At 45.0% G+C, this 17,756-nt stretch overlaps 2 protein-coding genes and 1 long non-coding RNA gene across 3 annotated transcripts; 1 reads left to right on the forward strand and 2 right to left on the reverse strand.

Moving 5' to 3' along the window:
- Positions 1 to 1,393: 1,393 nt before the first annotated feature.
- LOC4340119 (uncharacterized) lies at positions 1,394 to 1,979 on the reverse strand. The gene has a single exon (XM_015786548.1). The coding sequence runs from the start codon at positions 1,868 to 1,870 to the stop codon at positions 1,514 to 1,516; it is 357 nt and encodes a 118-aa protein (XP_015642034.1). The 5' UTR covers positions 1,871 to 1,979; the 3' UTR covers positions 1,394 to 1,513.
- A 3,385-nt stretch (positions 1,980 to 5,364) lies between these two features.
- On the reverse strand, positions 5,365 to 6,063 carry LOC4340120 (uncharacterized). Its single transcript, XM_015785649.2, has one exon. The coding sequence runs from the start codon at positions 5,939 to 5,941 to the stop codon at positions 5,582 to 5,584; it is 360 nt and encodes a 119-aa protein (XP_015641135.1). The 5' UTR covers positions 5,942 to 6,063; the 3' UTR covers positions 5,365 to 5,581.
- A 2,929-nt stretch (positions 6,064 to 8,992) lies between these two features.
- LOC136357080 (uncharacterized) lies at positions 8,993 to 10,047 on the forward strand. The gene is made up of 2 exons (XR_010742140.1): positions 8,993 to 9,358; positions 9,516 to 10,047. It is a non-coding gene; the product is annotated as an uncharacterized lncRNA (long non-coding RNA).
- Positions 10,048 to 17,756: the final 7,709 nt, after the last annotated feature.

Below are 17,756 nucleotides of genomic sequence, written 5' to 3' on the forward strand. Positions count from 1 at the left end.
CACCAGGGACGAATCCTAGCCTCCGGCCGCCGTCACCCTCCCCTCCTCTCCCCGTCTCGCCGCCGTCGAAGCACGTTGCCTGAAACTGTGCGGCCTGCCAGGATGGCGGCGGTGAGGCTCCAAACCCCGGCGGCAGCCGGGAAGGCCGTGCGGCGGCAAGGCGCATGGTGGCGGATCCGGCGCCGCCACCGTCAGATCTAGCACCTCCGCAGCTGGATCTAGCGTCGCCGCTGTCGGATCTAGGCTGCGGTGGTGCGGGCGCGGCGTCGGTGACGGAGGCGCAGGAGGCTTTGGCAGGCGGCGGCAGGCACGACGGCCGCGGCAGGCAGGACGGTGGCGGAGGCACGGGCGGTCGCGGCGAGCTGGAAGGCGCGGCTGCTATGGCCAGCAGGCGCGGAGGCACGATAGCTGTGGCCGGAAAGCGCGGAGGAGCAGGCGGTCGGCAGCAGGCATGGTGGCTGTGGCTAGCCGGCGAGGCTAGCGGACGGCACGACGGAGGAGACGCGGTTGGTGGCGCGAGGAGACGTGGCCGGTGGCCGTGCAACGCAAGGAGGAGCCCCGGAGGCCGGCATGGCGAGAGGAGGCGTGGTCAGTGGCCGTGGCGTGAGGAGGCGTGGCCGAGGCGTGTGTCGGTGCGGCACGACGAGGCCGACTGGCGTGGCGGCGGTGGTCGTGGCCTGCGCATCAGGAGGGGAGGCCAGCGGAGGCACGTAGAGACTGGCCCACAGGGGCGCCGGTGCACTGGTGCCCATGCGCCGACGAAGGTTTAGATGGCGGTCGAGCAATGGTGTATCAGTGGTAGATCGATAGGCGATGGACGACAGGTGAAAACCCAGGGCAACGATGATGTTCGAGCGTCATTCCCGTCCTGAGGACGTTATTGTGTCGTCTCACCCCTCAAGTGTGGCTGCCGGGCGAAAGCCCAGTCTCAGTTCTCTTTGAGACCTTGACGGACAGCAGCGGCGGCGTTTCGTCCCTTCTCAGCTTGGAGAGGTTGTCTAGGCATCCCCTTGTCGAAACCCCCCAAGCATATCCTCTTGTGTCGGCGCCCTAACTTCTGCAAGTTGGCCACGTTGGAGGGCCTAGGGGGAGAGGAGTTCCATTTTTCTCTCTCACACTCTCTCTCCCTAAATCCCAAAGACTTAGATAGATTGGGGTTTTGTGTTGGTTGTAAGGGTTGGGTTTTGGACGATCTTGGCTATGTTCCGTTGCTGGTCTAGCAGCGGTCGGTCACGCTTAGCGGCGGCCGGTCCGTTTCTAGCCTTCTCCTGAGTCTGTGTGTTGGCGTTGTTGGGGTGTGAGGGGTGGTATATTTTTTTTTGTTTTCCTGGTTATGGCCTTTCATGAAAATTGGCTTAATTGGCTGCGGCTAAAGAAATAGCAGAAAATCAAGTAAAAAGAAAACGAGGATGTATATCATATTCGATCGCTTACATTAATGTGCTTAAATGCGCTTCCAAAGTTACAATACACGTTTCAAACTCACACAACTGTTGGTCTCTGCAATACAATTTCAGGGATGAAGGAAGAAAGCCCAGAACCCACCGACGACAGTGGCGGCCGCCATGATCCAGACGCCGGCGGCGACGAGCGGCGGCATGAGAGGCGCCACCCTTGACGCGAACATTGCGGTGAGCAGCGTGGTGAGCGACCACACAGCCGCCTTCACCTTGCCCCTCTCCTCCGGGCGCGCGCGCTCGAACTTGCCGAGGAAGTAGAAGAGCAGCAGCAGCGCGGCGTACGCGGCGACGACGAAGGCCACCGAGGCGAGGTCACCCTGCGACCTGTAGATGGCGAAGATGGAATTGCAAGTGAGAGCACCGAATCCTACCTTGGTGAGTAAAGAAGAATGGCGATCGTTGTGGTCCATCCGTTTCTACAATGGCGGGGTGAAACAATGCAAGCATAATGTGTTGTGTTTCAGGCGCTGTAACCGCTAGCAACTGAATCCATGGCGATGGAAAATTGCCAGATAGACTAGTTACCTTACTTCCACACTCGTTGCAATTATACTTGCTCTTCGTCTCCGCGACTCCGCCTAACGTGCTCCGTGTTCCACGCCGAAAGAGTTCAGTGCCGACGCCGGCAATCACGCGTGGCTTTCCCCATCGGCTTGGTCAATCACGGTGGGGTATATTCTTTCCCCTAAAGACAGCAGAAAATTACTCTATATGCCGGCCAGCATAAGAGAGGCGTTTGTGTCCATTCATAGCTGCTGGCCGGTGCTGGGGAGGACCATACGGAGGCATATGGAGCCCGTTCACATATGGCACGTCGCCGGCCCGTGAGATGAGCCTATCGATAACATGTGGGCCTCGATTGTTAGGAGGTTCTGCTGTCGAAAGCTCTATTTAGGTATGGTGGAGACATAAGAAAAGTATAATAGCAGCCCACTCAATCTACAATCAATGGCATCATTCTATAATATACTTTCTCTTTCCTAAAATGTAAATATTTTTTAGATTGTCACATGTATTAAAAAGGTAGGTGATAATGATTGGAGTAAGTGAAGTATGATTGATTGAAAAGAAAGAGTAGGTGAAGACGAATGATTGTGATTGGTTGAGAGAAGGAGATAGATGCAGAAATAGCTTTATTTTAGAGTAAGATATTGTGCTAAAAATATCTATATTTTGGTACGGAGGTAGTATCTCACTTTCATGGTAAGTAGCATGCAAGCTCTTGGTGGAAACCTCCATTTGCATCTCTCTTGGAGCCTACGGTTATATATTTAGAGTCTGTTTTACACTCTTTTCAATTCTCTCTTTTCCACATCGGATTGTGATGATATAGCTAGGTTTAAAGTATAACACTCCCTCTGTCCTATTTTAAACGCAGTTATGAGTTTTCATGTCTAACTTTGATCGTCTATTGTATTTAATATTTTTTATGATTAGTATTTTGTTTGTTATAAGATGATAAAATATAAATAGTACTTTATACGTGACTTATGTTTTTAAAAAAATTTATATAAGACAGACGATCAAAGTTGGACACAAAAACTTATGGTTGTGCTTATAATGAGAATGAGGGAGTACATGGAAGATCATTTAACTTGTTTAGATGTGTCATGCAGATCACTTTACTTTCAAAAAACACATCTACGTCACTAAGGTGAGTTAAGTAAGTTATTTATCTATCTAACTATCCACATGAACATACTTTGTACACATGGCATGCTGCCTATGATTGAAAATTGCTTTTGGATGTGCAGAAAACGGTGTGTGTATATTTTTCCTTTCTCACATCACTAGCTAGCACTTGGAAATACTTGAAATTAAGTGAACCAAATCATTTCACTTGTCTGTTTCGATGAGTTCTTCTAGTTCTTAGTCTCTCTCTCGTTTGTCATCAAACCCAGCGGCGGCAAGAAGTTATGAATATAAACAACGACGGAGGCGAAAACCTAGAAGGCAACGGATGGGGTGTGAAGTGGTTGCGGATGTCTAGATGCAGTTTTTTTAGTCTTAGGCGGTATGCTATGCGTACAAGGTAAGCTCATGTGGATAGTTAGATTGCTAAATAACTCACTTAACTCATATTAACGATCCAAATATTTAAGCACAAGTTGGATGACTCCATGCATTTCACTCACTCTATACAATAGTGAACCTATTGTAGCTGCTCTGCTATACTACATGGGAGTAGTTGTACTACGAGTACCAGTACTTTAAAAGAGTTCTTAAAAAAGTACTTTAAAAATTAAATAGGAGTAGTAGAGCCGTCCGGCCGACTTTCACGGCCAAACGTCGTATTTGTAAAAAAATAATTTAAAAATAAAACATTTTTATACTCCCTCGTACTCGTAAAGGAAGTCGTTTAGGACAGCGACACGGTATTCAAAACACAACTTTAACTTCTTGTTTCTATAAAAATATTTATTGAAAAGTGATATATGTATACTTTTATGAAAGTATTTTTCAAGACAAATATATTCATATAATTTTTATATTTTTAAACTCAACAACTTGAGAGTTATTCATGATTTATATTCCCAAGGTTTGACTTAAACATTGTCCTAACCGACTTTCTTTATGAGTATAGAGGGAGTATGTGTTTATTTTATCAAATATAATTAAAATATAACAAAATTTTGGATAGCATCCCAAAAAAAATATAATATCTTCTCCACGGTGTCATCATCGTTGTTGCCGACTCAGTGGCAGCGCGCGCGGAGGAAGACGGAGGCCAGCACGTGCGGGGAGGGAGGGAGCGGTACCCTATGCTCTTCGCCACGGCGTCGTCGTTGTCGCTGCCTACCCAGTGACGGCGCGCGTGGAGGAAGACTGAGGCCAACACGCGCGGGGAGTGAGGGAGCGGCGCTGGAGCTCGCGGGCGTGTGGAGGGCGGGCGACGGCATCACGCGCGCGAAGGAAGGAGGAGGCCGGCGCGTAGTGGACGAGAAGTGACGGCGCAGTGCCGGAGCTCACCAACATGCGGGAGAGAGGCGCAGAGGATGGCGGCGAGCGGCGGCCAGTGTCGGAGAGCTTGCCGGCGCGGGGAAGGAGTCGTGCGTCGTTGATGACCCGCAATCCCTGAGACCACCGCAGCGCCGCTGTCGCTGACCCGCCGCCACGGGATCCGTCACCCGCATGTGTCGGATCTGTGACTCATATGCCCAGCCGTCGTCAGATCCATGGCTCACACACCCAGCTAAAGCCGGATCCATCGCCTGCACACCGTCATAGCTGAGCTCCGCCGCCGTTGCTCCTCGTCGTCGTCATCGAGCCACCATCACCGCTAGTCCTTCTGCTCGCCGTAGCCGTCGCTGCTCCATTCTCTGCATGCACCGCCTCCGCGCACGCACCGCCGTGGGTCCATTCCCTCTGCGCCCCTCCGTCGCCACTACCTCCACTAGCTGACGTGGCTGCTTGTCCCCTCCGCGTGCCGCCGCTGCAATGGATATACGAGAAAGACGGGATTGAATAGATAGGGTTAGATGTGGATAGGATTTCTTGAGGGTAGTTTGGTCATTACAAATAATAATTATATTTCTTTAAAAAAAATGAAACTTTAGTGGTGCAGTGGAAAAGGGTCAGATGGGGTGTTTGTTTTGAAAAGTAAGGTCACATAAACAAACTAGAAAAAGTAGGATCAGTTTAAACGGAGCCAAATAAGCAATTGTCTTTTTTTTTAAAAAAAATATTTTTTTTATTTTGCTTCCAATACCACGTAGGAGTTAGGACGTGGATTAAGTCAAACCATCCATGTAGACGTGGACTATTTGCAGAGTTAAGTGACGCGTAATGTTTGTTATTGCGGGTTAAGGACGGATGTCTGACCCAGCAACAAATGGGGGACCTAAAGTGAACTTGTTCCTCGTTTAGATCAATTGGAACTGTAACAAGACGCTGGAACAAAGAGTGAAAACTGAAAAAGAAAGAAATATTCATACGCTGATACGTACAAAACATGTACATCCGGTATGTTACTAAAGTACTATATATATATGTACAGAGGCAGAGTATAGTTCACTTGAAGCATGTACAAACTAGTAATAGCTAAATAGCTAATTACTAGCTATATGTACATCCATACATCACAGGCGACCGAGAAACAGCGATCGATCGGCTTCACCACTTCAGGTGTAGATGAAGAAGGCCAAGAATCCTCCGAGCGAGGTTGCCACGGCGAGGGCCCAAACGACGGCCGCCACGGGCGGCGGCATGAGCGCCGCGACCTTCCACGCGAACATGGCGGTGACGAGCGTCGAGAGCGCCCACACCGCGCGCTTGAGGCGGCCCCTCGCGGGGGACCCGGGCGGCGCGCGCTCGAAGGCGGAGAGGCAGGAGAAGAGGAGGAGCAGGGCGGTGTACGAGCCGAGGACGAAGGCGACCGCGGCTGCGTCCCCCCTGGAGCGGTAGATGGCGAGGCCGGAGTTGACGGTGAGGATGCCCAGCCCCGCCCTGCTAATCCACGCCGATCTGCCGTTTGGATCCATCGTCCACTTCAACCATAGCTAGCACTTGGCAGGATGAGGACTCAGGCGAGACCTCGAGAGCAGAGGAACTGGATTGTCTTCCCGGCCGTATGGATAAGAGTGATCTTATCTTCAGTGGATATGGATGACAGGATGAGCGGCTGTTGCTTTTATACTTCCTCCGTCCAAAAACAATCTCTAGCTATAGGGTGTGTTCAGTTCACATCAAAATTAGAAGTTTAATTGAAATTGAAACGATGTGACGTAAAAGTTGAAAGTTTGTGCGTAGGAAAGTTTCGATGTGATGAAAAAGTTGAAAGTTTGAAGAATTATTTCGGAACTAAACAAGGGCTATGTGGGGATATAATCTCTTTTAATACAACGAATCTTTTATATTTGTTCTAATATGATATGTCATATTTTCTCTTTTCTCTTAGGTTAACTTTTTTGTTTACAGAAATTGCTGGAATCTACCCCCTCCGTCTCAGGACAAGCGCAGTTTTACACTGTTATCCAACATTTGACCGTTTGTCTTATTTTAAATTTTTATTGTTATTAGATGATAAAACATAAATAGTACTTTATGTTTGACTAATATTTCCTAATTTTTTCATAAATTTTTCAGATAAGATGAACGGTCAAACGTTGGATACGGATACCCATAGCTGCACTTATTTTTAGGACGGAGGTCGTATGTCACAATATGTACTGCAAATATAAACAAACTATATTATGGCCTGGTTTAGTTCCTAACTTTTTCTTCAAACTTCAAACTTTTCTATCACATCGAAACTTTTCTACACACATAAATTTTCAACTTTTTCATCACATCGTTCCAATTTCAATCAAATTTTCAATTTTAACGTGAACTAAACACACCATATATAGGCCTGGTTTAGTTTCCAACTTTTTCTTCAAATTTCCAACTTTTTCATCACATCAAAACTTTCCTACACACACAAACTTCCAACTTTCCGTCACATCGTTCCAATTTCAATCAAATTTCTAATTTTAACGTGAACTAAACACACCCATCATCTTTCTTCCGAAATGTTACATCGAGGATCATCTTTCTTCCCAAATGTTATATCGAGGATAGGATTAGTTGCGTTAGGATTCGTAACATTTTGGGAGGAAGGAAATATGTATTATTGAAATGGGGCTGTCTGTACAGCAGTCGTTTGAAAAAAAGAATTACAGTACACCCGGTAGTATAGACAATATAAAGTTTAGAGTGATAAAATTAGAATTGAAATATAAAAGGAGCGGTAAAATCACATGTCAATGTGCCTACAGTAGATGAATGGTTAAGTTTATCAAGTTTTAGATAAATTTCAAATACCCATAAAATTAATTTCTCTAAGACAGTCAGTACTTGGTGCTACCATATTATCACAGGCCCACAGAGTCACAGCACCTGCGGGTGCAAGTCATTTTCTTTTCTCCGGATATTCGGATTGGAAAGAAGTACTCAAGTATACTACTCCATGCCAAGAAGGTAAGGAGAAAGATCAAAATCCTATTTTCTTCGTCCCATGATAAATTTATTTTTATCTTCTTTCACTTATCTTAAAAGAAGTTTATTTTTATAGTAATCATTGCATTGGAGTTTATAAAAATAGTATTGGAAATAGATAAAGTGAGGATAATTACATGAGATTTAATAAAATAGAGGTATTATCATCTTTTTTGTGAAAATAAACTTATTTTGGGATGGAGGTACTGTTTACTCATTGCATCCCATATTTTAAGGGATTTTATGTGGATTACTCCTATCCAGATTTGTATTATTAGGATGTGTCACATCCACCTAAAATCCGTATTTCATTATAATATGGGAAGAAGGGAGTAGAAAACTAGTATAGGTGGACTAGGTAATGATGTAATTCCTCTGTTTTAAAATAAAAATCTAGTACTACTAATTTTATTAATTTTAGGATAAAGAGAGTAGAAATAGAACTATGAAGTTTTTTTTTAATGAAGAGAGTGATTGATTGACGAATGAACGTTAGTTACCGAAGGTATAAAAGCGGACACCCAAAATAAGAAAACCATTAACATATTAACATATGATTAATTGAGTTTCAATTATTATAAACTAAGAAAATGGATATATTTAATATTTAAAAGCAACTTTTATATAAAAAGTTTTTAACACGTCGTTTTGTAATTTGAAAAACATGCTAACAAAAACTGAGGTAAAATCTTTATCTTCATGAGAAAAGAACGGGACATAGTATAGCAAATAAGCCTCGTTCAAGAAAGTCTAGTATTAAGATTAAGGCTCTGATCACTAGGGGAGAATGGGAACATGCACCGTGCACACGGAAAACGGAGTAGTCCATTAGCGCATGATTAATTAAGTATTAGCTATTTTTTCAAAAATGGATCAATATGATTTTTTTAAACAACTTTCGTATAGAAACTTTTTACAAAAAATGCATCGTTTAGCAGTTTGAAAAGCGTAAGCGCGAAAAACGGGAGGAGAGTGTTGGAACTTGCTCTTGCAAACACAGCCTAAGTATGCATATAAATGAGATAAACTATTAATGTACGATTAATTGAATCTTAATTACTAAAAACTTGAAAATATATTTAATATTAATTTTAAATCAACTTCTATATAAATGGTTTTCGTACGAGTTTAAAATACATAGTTAAAACAAGATAAATTATATGTATGTTAATTAAGAAAAGATTTGGAACTAAGCCAATATATATATTGTGTGGATCAGGTGACTTCGACGGTTTGACGTAACCCATACGTGTTTCATTGATAAAACGGCAGAACGGGCTAATTTGGTTTGAGATCTAAATTAGGCTTGCCAATTTTTTAGCAACCTCAACAATAATTGTGTATGTTTGAATTGAAGCATGCCTATATAACATAGGTCATTTCAATAGCCAAATTAGTTCAATTTGGCTTCAATCCAAACACATGTTGGCCTTATCAAAAATTGGCATACCAAATTTTCGTAAGGCCAACATTGGTCACAAACCAAACTGGCCCAACGTCACTTGTTAATGTCTCCCTCTCTCCTTTTAAGACCGGGCCCGGGTGTCGATTATACTGAAATTTCGGTGAAACTTCGGCACCAGTCCTCTCAACTATCCCATCTCCTTTGCAGATGAGGAAGGAAACGCGAGCGAGCACCGGAGCAGAAGCCAGAAGGAGAGATGGCAACGGAACAGAAGCCCGTCGCACCTTGACGTACGGCGGGCGGCGGAGCGCAGTCGCATGCGAGCTGCTCATCGCCGATGGCCGGAAACGAAGGCCGCCGCAGCCAGCCATCCATCCATCCATCTTTTGGTCATATAGCAACACTGCACACCAACCGGCGGTGGTGCGTTGGTTCGATTCTTCACCGCCGCTCCTCGCTGAGTGACGCGGTGTTGAAAGGTTCGGTTTCCTCAATCGAGAGAATTCCAGATGTTGAGGTTAATTATTCCCTTTCCGTTTGATTCTCAAAGCTCCCAATTTGAAAATTTCTGTATGCAAAATATGTACGTATATATATACCTGATCTGGTAGTTGAGCTAGGAGATCTTGTGCTTGTCTCAGTTAGATAATTGGATGGAAATTTTGATTTTGCAGGTATAGGTCTTACCCTGTAGGTTTTTTCGCTCCTACAGGGTAGGTCTTGAGTCTGGTATAAGACAAAATTCAGGAACAGGGACGCGCAAGTAGCGAGAAGTTGTTAATGCAGAGGGACATGGATTTTCTAACCTTAGATCATGCCTCATCCATTCGTTTTGGATCGGTGTTCCCAAATTGATCACTGCAGCCTGCGAGGGAAAATGCCGAGAATTTATTTCCCTTAGACTGCCGTGTAAGTTAAAGTAACAAGTAATTTAATTATCAAACGGGTGGACTACACGACGCGAAAAGACTTCTTTATTAGATTAGTGAAGTCAATGCCTCAATGGTCAAGAGCCTTGGGGAAGACGTATATATGGATGATGCTTCCTTGCTTCGTAAGATCGCAAGAGTGTACGTACGCGGTACGTGTCTAGGCTGTTTGTATATAGTATTAAGCTAAACAAATTAATTAAGTTTGATTCGCTACTTTGAAAACATAAATAAACGGATAGTCATATAATACAAGTCAAAAGATTTGAGTCGGTAATATATGACTGCTCGAGGCTTGAACAATAAGCATTAATTAGGCGACATATATAATATGGCCGGGAGACGCGACCTGCGGAGCTAGCTGCCTTAACAGACCATCGATCATCTGTTGCGGCTGGCAATGGCTTCATGGCTGGCCTACGTATGGTTTGGCTTCTTGACGCTCAACTCGCTACTAGCCATCTACAGGTCGCACGGAGATATCGCCGGCATAGCCTTCGTCGCCACGTCGTACCTCAGCCTCCTGCTGCTGTTCTGGTGCTTGCAGCAATACGAGAGGGCGCCGGCGAACTCACCGGCGAAATCTCGCTCCAAGGCCGGCGTCTGGTTCTCCTCGTCTCTCCTCACGGTTGTCTTCTCATGGCGAGTTTCAGCGTTGATGCCGTGGCCTGTGGCAGCCGCCGTTTGGTTGATGGCTGCGTCCACGGTGGTTGGAGGATTCTACACACTGTTCCTTTGGTCTGGTCGGCAGTAGATGGAAGAATATATATATCACGTCAGATAAAACTTCCAAACGGTGTTTGATTATTTGTAGCTTCAAAAGCTCCATACGTACGTGCTGTTTGGCGGCAAAAGGTTTACGTTACCCAACCTAACAAACAGCAGTGTTTATTTGTGATACCTTAATTCATATTGTTGGAAAGTACCAAAAAAACATAGATAGTTGAACTGTACCTTGACAAATGATGTAAAAACATGGTGTTGTAAACCTCTAGATTATTACTATTGTTTTTTGTGTTTTTCTTTTACAGTATAGTCTATTAGATGTGATCATGTCCTATACTTTATATGGGAAATAATGTATCTATTATGTAAAGACTACAATGAATATATGTTTTAGTTTGCAACAAATATCCTTGGGTGGATTTCAATTCTAATCTTATCGTCTTTAGGTTGATGCCAAGATTTTTAAATCACGATCCGGTCCGACACAATTAAAATGTCGTTTAGACGAGCTGTCTATCTACAGTGATAGTGCGACGATGACGGAAACCTAATGCCTTTAGGGATCAGGTGTTCATCATCATCGTTGTTTTCCAACCCCTTGTGCTTCAAGGACTTTGGGGGTAGCGAACATGATATGTGGTGAGATGGCGGTGACGTGGTTGGGGCTATGGGCCATGGGATGGATGAGTGATGAGTGTGCCAGGGGTAGAAATAGTCAATAAATAAACTTGGAACATCTAGTCGGTTGGGTGCTAGGAGGTGTTGGAAATATGGGCATATATCGGCATATTTTAATCCAAAATATTAAGACAATAATTATGGCATAAACAGTGTGGGGTGATCTAGTGACAACATATAGCATAACCAGTAGCATGCTAAAGATATCATAAGCATCATGAACATGAACATATAGCAAGAACGCAATTGACTTGCGACTAACAGGACTAACAGCGCTATGAACGAATGAGTTAACAGCAGGAGAAGGATATACCCCGAGAATGGCCCTCCGCTGGATTGTGAGGCAGAATTGCCTCCGTTGGTGTTGACGTTCGTAGCTCCAGTCGCACCATCTCTGGCTCCAGCTCCAGCAGCAACGGCGCCGTCAGCAGCTCCGGTTCCAGGTGCAGACATGGTGGACGAGCAGTCGTGCGAGAAGCACTCCCCAAAAACCTGATCACCCGCCTACCCGGTGCAGATCTCAGGCGAAGGTGTGGTTCCGAAGGCCTTGCTCCTTCCGATCTCTCGTGCGCGCAAGCGATCAGAAGCGAGGAGGCGAGAACAGCACAAGCGCGGAGGAGGAAGAACTAACACCCGGGAAAGAAGCAAGCGAATCGTTCTGATCGTTCAGTCGTGGGAACGTGGGATCGTGGTTGCAAAAGAATAGCGACGTGACGTGACGCACGCCAGCCAGCCAGCCAACTAGCCACGCCTCGCCTCGCCCACGCCCTCGGCCTCGGCCTCGGCCTCGGCCCGGCGCGCGCGCGCGTGTGGCTTTCCGACTCCCACCTCAACCGGTCAACAGGGAGCCTCCAATAACTCCCTATTTAGGTTGAGATACTCCTCGCTTAAATCCTGAGGTGGTACTATTATCCTTAACACTTATTATGGGCCTTTGAGATTTTAATAGGATAAATCAGGCCTAGCCCAATTATTCTAACAATCCCCACCAAACTTCAAGGCTCATAAGAAATGTTCTCAAGGTTGTGCTTGTTTGATATACCAGTGTTTTGGTGGAGACTGTTAAGTTGAACTTCCAACTAGGAAATGAGCTACATCAGACCACAACTGAACAATGGACTATGCCTTGAATTGTCAGTTTTGTGTGATCAGGTTTCACTCAAACCCTTGACTGGTACTGGGCTGCCGTTTGCATCCCCTTTGTTTGGAGCATATAAGTCAAACTCCAGGCCTTTCATGAGTATCTAGAGATCGCCCAAACCTCATAGACTGTGACTAGCAGTCGAACTCATATAGGTGTGTTACTTCTGAGATGTTCTGCAGGTCAACATCTCTGCTTGGAAAAGCCACTCGGATCACATTAAGGCATGAGCCATCCTACCATGCAGGAAAGAAGAGAAGTACATCATGAAAATGAGCCCTTTTCAAGGGTCTCTTCTCTCAGTCACACAATAGTTTGTTTCGCCATCCAAATTCACGGGATCTCCGATCACAATGGACAGGTTTCCACTATTGTGCAACCTTAGGTGGGTATCAAGCCCATTTCCCTCGATGCACTGTCTATCACATTACGTGGTAGCCTCTTGGTAAACTGATCTGCCAGATTTCTAGCCGTTTGGACATAGTCCAATGCTATCACTCCGGAGTTTTTCTGCTTTCTGACAGATTTCAGTCTTCTCTTGATATGCCTAGATGACTTCATGTTGTCCTTTGAACTGTTCATTTTAATAATCACTGTTTGATTATCACAGTTCATTAGGATAGCTGGCACTGGTTTTTCAAGCACCGGCAAATCCATCAGGAGTTCACGAAGCCACTCGGCCTCAACTGTCGCAGTATCTAATGCTATAAGTTATGCTTCCATTGTTGACCTCGTTAAGATGGTCTGCTTGCAAGACTTCCAGGAAACAGCGCCACCTCCAAGTGTGAACACATATCCACCTGTGGCTTTTATCTCATCAGCATCAGATATCCAGTTTGAGTCACTATACCCTTCTAGTACTTTTGGATACCCGGTATAGTGAATCCCATAGCTCACAGTGCCCTTTAGATAGCGCATTACTCTTTCCAGAGCCTGCCAATGATCATCTCCTGGATTTGAGACAAACCGGCTCAGCTTGCTTACAGCAAATGAGATGTCTGGCCTCGTTGCACTAGCCAAGTACATCAATGAACCAATGATTTGAGAGTATCTCAGTTGATCCCTTGCTATTCTTCGGTTTTTTCTTAATAGCACGCTGGGATCATAAGGAGTAGGAGCTGGCTTGCAGTCACTATATCCAAAGCGACTCAAAACCTTGTCCACATAGTGCGATTGCACAAGTGTAATCCCACCCTCATCTCCTCTTTGTAGTTTAATGTTAAGAATAACATCAGCCTCTCCCAAATCCTTCATTTCAAAACTCTTGGACAGATAGTCCTTGACCTCCTCAATCACATTGAGGCTGGTCCCAAAGATCAATATGTCATCGACATATAAGCACAAGATCACTCCTTCTCCCCCACTATAGTGATAGTACACACATTTGTCAGTTTCGTTCACAACAAAGCCTGCAGATGTAAGCGTGGTGTCAAACTTCTCATGACATTGCTTAGGAGCTTGCTTTAGGCCATACAAGGATTTCAACAGTTTACACACCATTCCCTCCTGACCTTCTAGTACATATCCGTATGGTTGATCCATATAGATCTCCTCCTCCAGCTCTCTGTTTACGAAAGCTGTCTTAACGTCCATCTGATGGACGAGAAGACCATGAGAGGCTGCCAGAGCAAGTAGTACTCGAATCGTGGTCAAGCGAGCAACTGGTGAGTATGTGTCAAAAAAAGTCCTCGCCTTCCTTTTGGGTATAACCCTTGCCACAAGCCTTGCCTTGTACTTTTCAATTGTACCATCAAGCCTAAGCTTTTTCTTGAAAACCCATTTGCATCCTACGGGCTTGCACCCATATGGATGCTCAATGACTTCCCAAGTACCATTAGACATAATCGAGTCCATTTCACTGCGTACTGCTTCCTTCCAGTAGTCAGCGTCAGGAGATGAATATGCCTCTTCTATGGTTCTTGGGGTGTGGATCGAGGTATACAATGTAGTCATCTCCAAAGGATTTTGCAACCCTTTGTCTCTTACTCTTACGAGTATCTACAATGTTGTCCTCCTCAGGATTTTCCTCAGGCGTTTGATCATTGTGTTCTATCGGTGCAAAGTGCTCATGGGGCATGACAGTTTCTTGACTAGAGGTGCTAGGTGTATGTTTCATGGGAAATTCATTCTCAAAGAATGTAGCATCTCTACACTCAATAATTGTACCAAGATGCATGCCGGGTACTCCAGAGTTTACTATTAAGAATCTATAACCCACACTGTGAATAGCATAACCAAGGAACACACAATCAACAGTATTTGGTCCAAGTTTCCACTTTTTGGCTATAGGTACATTTACCTTGGCCAAACAGCCCCATGTTCGTAGGTATGAGAGATTTAATTTCTTCCTTTCTCATTCCTCGAATGGTGTTACTTCCTTATGCTTCATTGGAATTTTATTCAGGACATGACATGCAGTCAAAACTGCCTTACCCCACCATTCCTTGGAAAGCTCTACAATGTCTAACATGGCATTCACCATCTCAGTTAGAGTACGATTCTTTCTTTCGGCCACCCCATTTGATTGGGGTGAATAGGGAGGCGTCCTCTCATGAATAATTCCAAACTCTTCGCAAAAGGATGAAAATTCATTGGAAAAATACTCCCCACCTCTATCAGACCTCAACCGTTTGATTTTCCTTTCAAGTTGGTTTTCTACCTCAGCTTTATAGGTCTTAAAGAAATGCAATGCTTCATCCTTTGTTTTCAATAGATACACACAGCAAAACCTAGTGCAATCATCTATCGGTGTCATGAAATATTTCTTTCCCCCTTTAGTCAACACGCCATTCATTTCGCACAAATTGGAATGAACAAGTTCAAGAGGTGCCAAATTCCTCGCCTCAGATGCCTTGTGAGGCTTGAGAGGTTGTTTCGATTGAACACAAGTATGGCACTTAGAACCTTTCACCAAAGTGAATTTTGGAATTAAACTCATGTTAGCTAAGCGCGTCATACAACCGAAATTCACATGACAGAGTCGTGAATGCCACACATTAGACTCATCATTCTCGCTAATATGGTTCACAACATTATGATTATTACACATGTCATTCAAAGAAAAGCGGAACAAGCCTCCGCTGTCATAACCTTTTCCAACAAAAGTCCCATATTTAGATACGACACATTTATTGGATTTAAACACAAGTCTAAAACCTTCTCTACACAGTAGAGAGCCGCTAACAAGATTCTTCTTTATTGAAGGGACATGCTGCACGTTCTTCAGCTGCACGGTCTTTCCCGAAGTAAACTTCAGATCGACCATACCAACACCATGAACAGCCGCAAGCGACCCGTTTCCCATCAACAAGGAGGAACCTCTCCCGACCTGATAAGAAGAAAACAGAGAAATGTCAGCACATACATGAATATTAGCACTAGTATCCACCCACCAATCAGGTGAGTGAAAAACAAAGAGAACTGTAGGTAATATTTTACCGTACCCCGATATTCCTCCTCCCTCGCTAATGACCATGTTGGCAGACTTCTTGTCTTTGCGCTCAGGACAGTCCTTGGCCCAATGCCCAGACTTGCCACACACAAAGCAGTCTCCCTTTGCCTTTCCCTTGCCTTTCTTCTTAAAGTTGGTTGCAGCCTTGGGTTTGACATCATGCTTGACTTTCTTGTTATTGTGGGATGCATGAGGGTTCTTCTTCTGTACCATATTGGCACTAGAACCTCCCTCAACCTTTTTGCCCCGGACGTCCTTTGCCCTCGCCTTCTCCTCAACACCCAAAGAGCCAATGAAATCAGAAACACTGAACTCTTGTCTCTTGTGCTTTAGAGAAGTGGCAAAGTCTGACCAAGAAGGTGGCAATTTGGCAATAATGCCACCTGCCACAAACTTGTCCGGCAACTCATAGTTGTTGTTCTCAAGTTCCTTAGCCAGCATCCGAATCTCATGAGTTTGTTCTACTACAGAACGGTCATCGACCATCTTGTAGTCATAGAACTGCTCCATGACATACAGCTCACTGCCGGCGTCGGAAACTCCGAATTTGGCCTCAAGTGCATCCCACATGTCCTTCCCGGAAGGCATGTGCATGTACACGTCCACTATGTTGTCAGCGAGTACACTGATCAATGCTCCACGGAACAGGCAATCCGAAGCCTCGAACTTAGCCTCTTCCTCAGGAGAAAGAGGTGGTTCACTTCGTTTGCCCCGTGAAACATAGAAGCATTACATCGCTGTCAACCACAATAGTGCACGTGCTTTCCATCTCTTATAGTTAGAACCATCAAAAGCATGTGGTTTCAGTGCAGCAGCAAAGCCAACTACCGAAAATGACCTATCAGGTTTTTGGAGTGTTGGAAATATGGTCATATATCGGCATATTTTAATCCAAAATGTTAAGACAATAATCATGGCATAAACAGTGTGGGGTGATCTAGTGACAACATGTAGCATAACCAGTAGCATGCTAAAGGTATCATAAGCAAGAACGCAATTGACTTGCGACTAACAGGACTAACAGCGCTATGAACGAATGAGTTAACAGCAGGAGAAGGATATACCCCGAGAATGGCCCTCCGCTGGATTGTGAGGCAAAATTGCCTCCGTTGGTGTTGACGTTCGCAGCTCCAGGCGCACCATCTCCGGCTCCAGCTCCAGGCGCACCATCGGAAGCTCCGGCTCCAGGCGCAGACATGGTGGACGAGCAGTCGTGTGAGAAGCACTCCCCAAAAACCTGATCACCCGCCTACCCGGTGCAGATCTCAGGCGAAGGTGTGCTCGTGCGCGCAAGCGATCAGAAGCGAGAACAGCACAAGCGCGGAGGAGGAAGAACTAACACCCGGGAAAGAAGCAAGCGAATCGTTGTGATCGTTCAGTCGTGGGAACGTGGGATCGTGGTTGCAAAAGAATAGCGACGTGACGTGACGCCAGCCACGGCCACGGCCTCGGCCCGGCGCGCACGCGTGTGGCTTTCCGACTCCCACCTCAACCGGTCAACAGGGAGTCTCCAATAACTCCCTATTTAGGTTGAGATAGTCCTCGCTTAAATCCTAAGGTGGTATTATTATCACACTTATTATGGGCCTTTGAGATTTTAATAGGATAAATCGAGCCTAGCCCAATTATTCTAACAGGAGGGTCATCATGCTTGCGATGATGGAAAGGGTGTCAAAGGTAGAGGAATGTTGGTTCTGAGGGAAAAAAAGACGTCACCAGTGTATCTCCGGTTCTAGTATAGTGCAGTTTAGATATGACTAATTTGAATAGTTTGGAAAAGATGGTGAGGTTGGAGAGGGATAAAAGGGTCTAGAGAGGGAGGGAGTAGTAGTAATGTAACCATTAGACTAAGATCAGATGGTTCGAAATCAAAATTTGACAGATAAAGATGTGGAAAAGGAAACTAGAGTCTAGATGCTCTCATAGATACAAGTCTCCCATAATTTTGATACATTATTTGATCATGGTGGCCATATCAGCATGTCTATCC

The sequence above is a fragment of the Oryza sativa genome, chromosome 6 (genome assembly GCF_034140825.1).
Source record: "Oryza sativa Japonica Group chromosome 6, ASM3414082v1".
Lineage (NCBI taxonomy): Eukaryota > Viridiplantae > Streptophyta > Magnoliopsida > Poales > Poaceae > Oryza > Oryza sativa.

Excerpts from the sequence above, each read along its gene's own strand:
- LOC4340120 (XM_015785649.2), bottom strand. The coding sequence starts at position 5,941 with ATGGATCCAAACGGCAGATCGGCGTGGATTAGCAGGGCGGGGCTGGGC.
- LOC4340119 (XM_015786548.1), bottom strand. The coding sequence starts at position 1,870 with ATGGACCACAACGATCGCCATTCTTCTTTACTCACCAAGGTAGGATTC.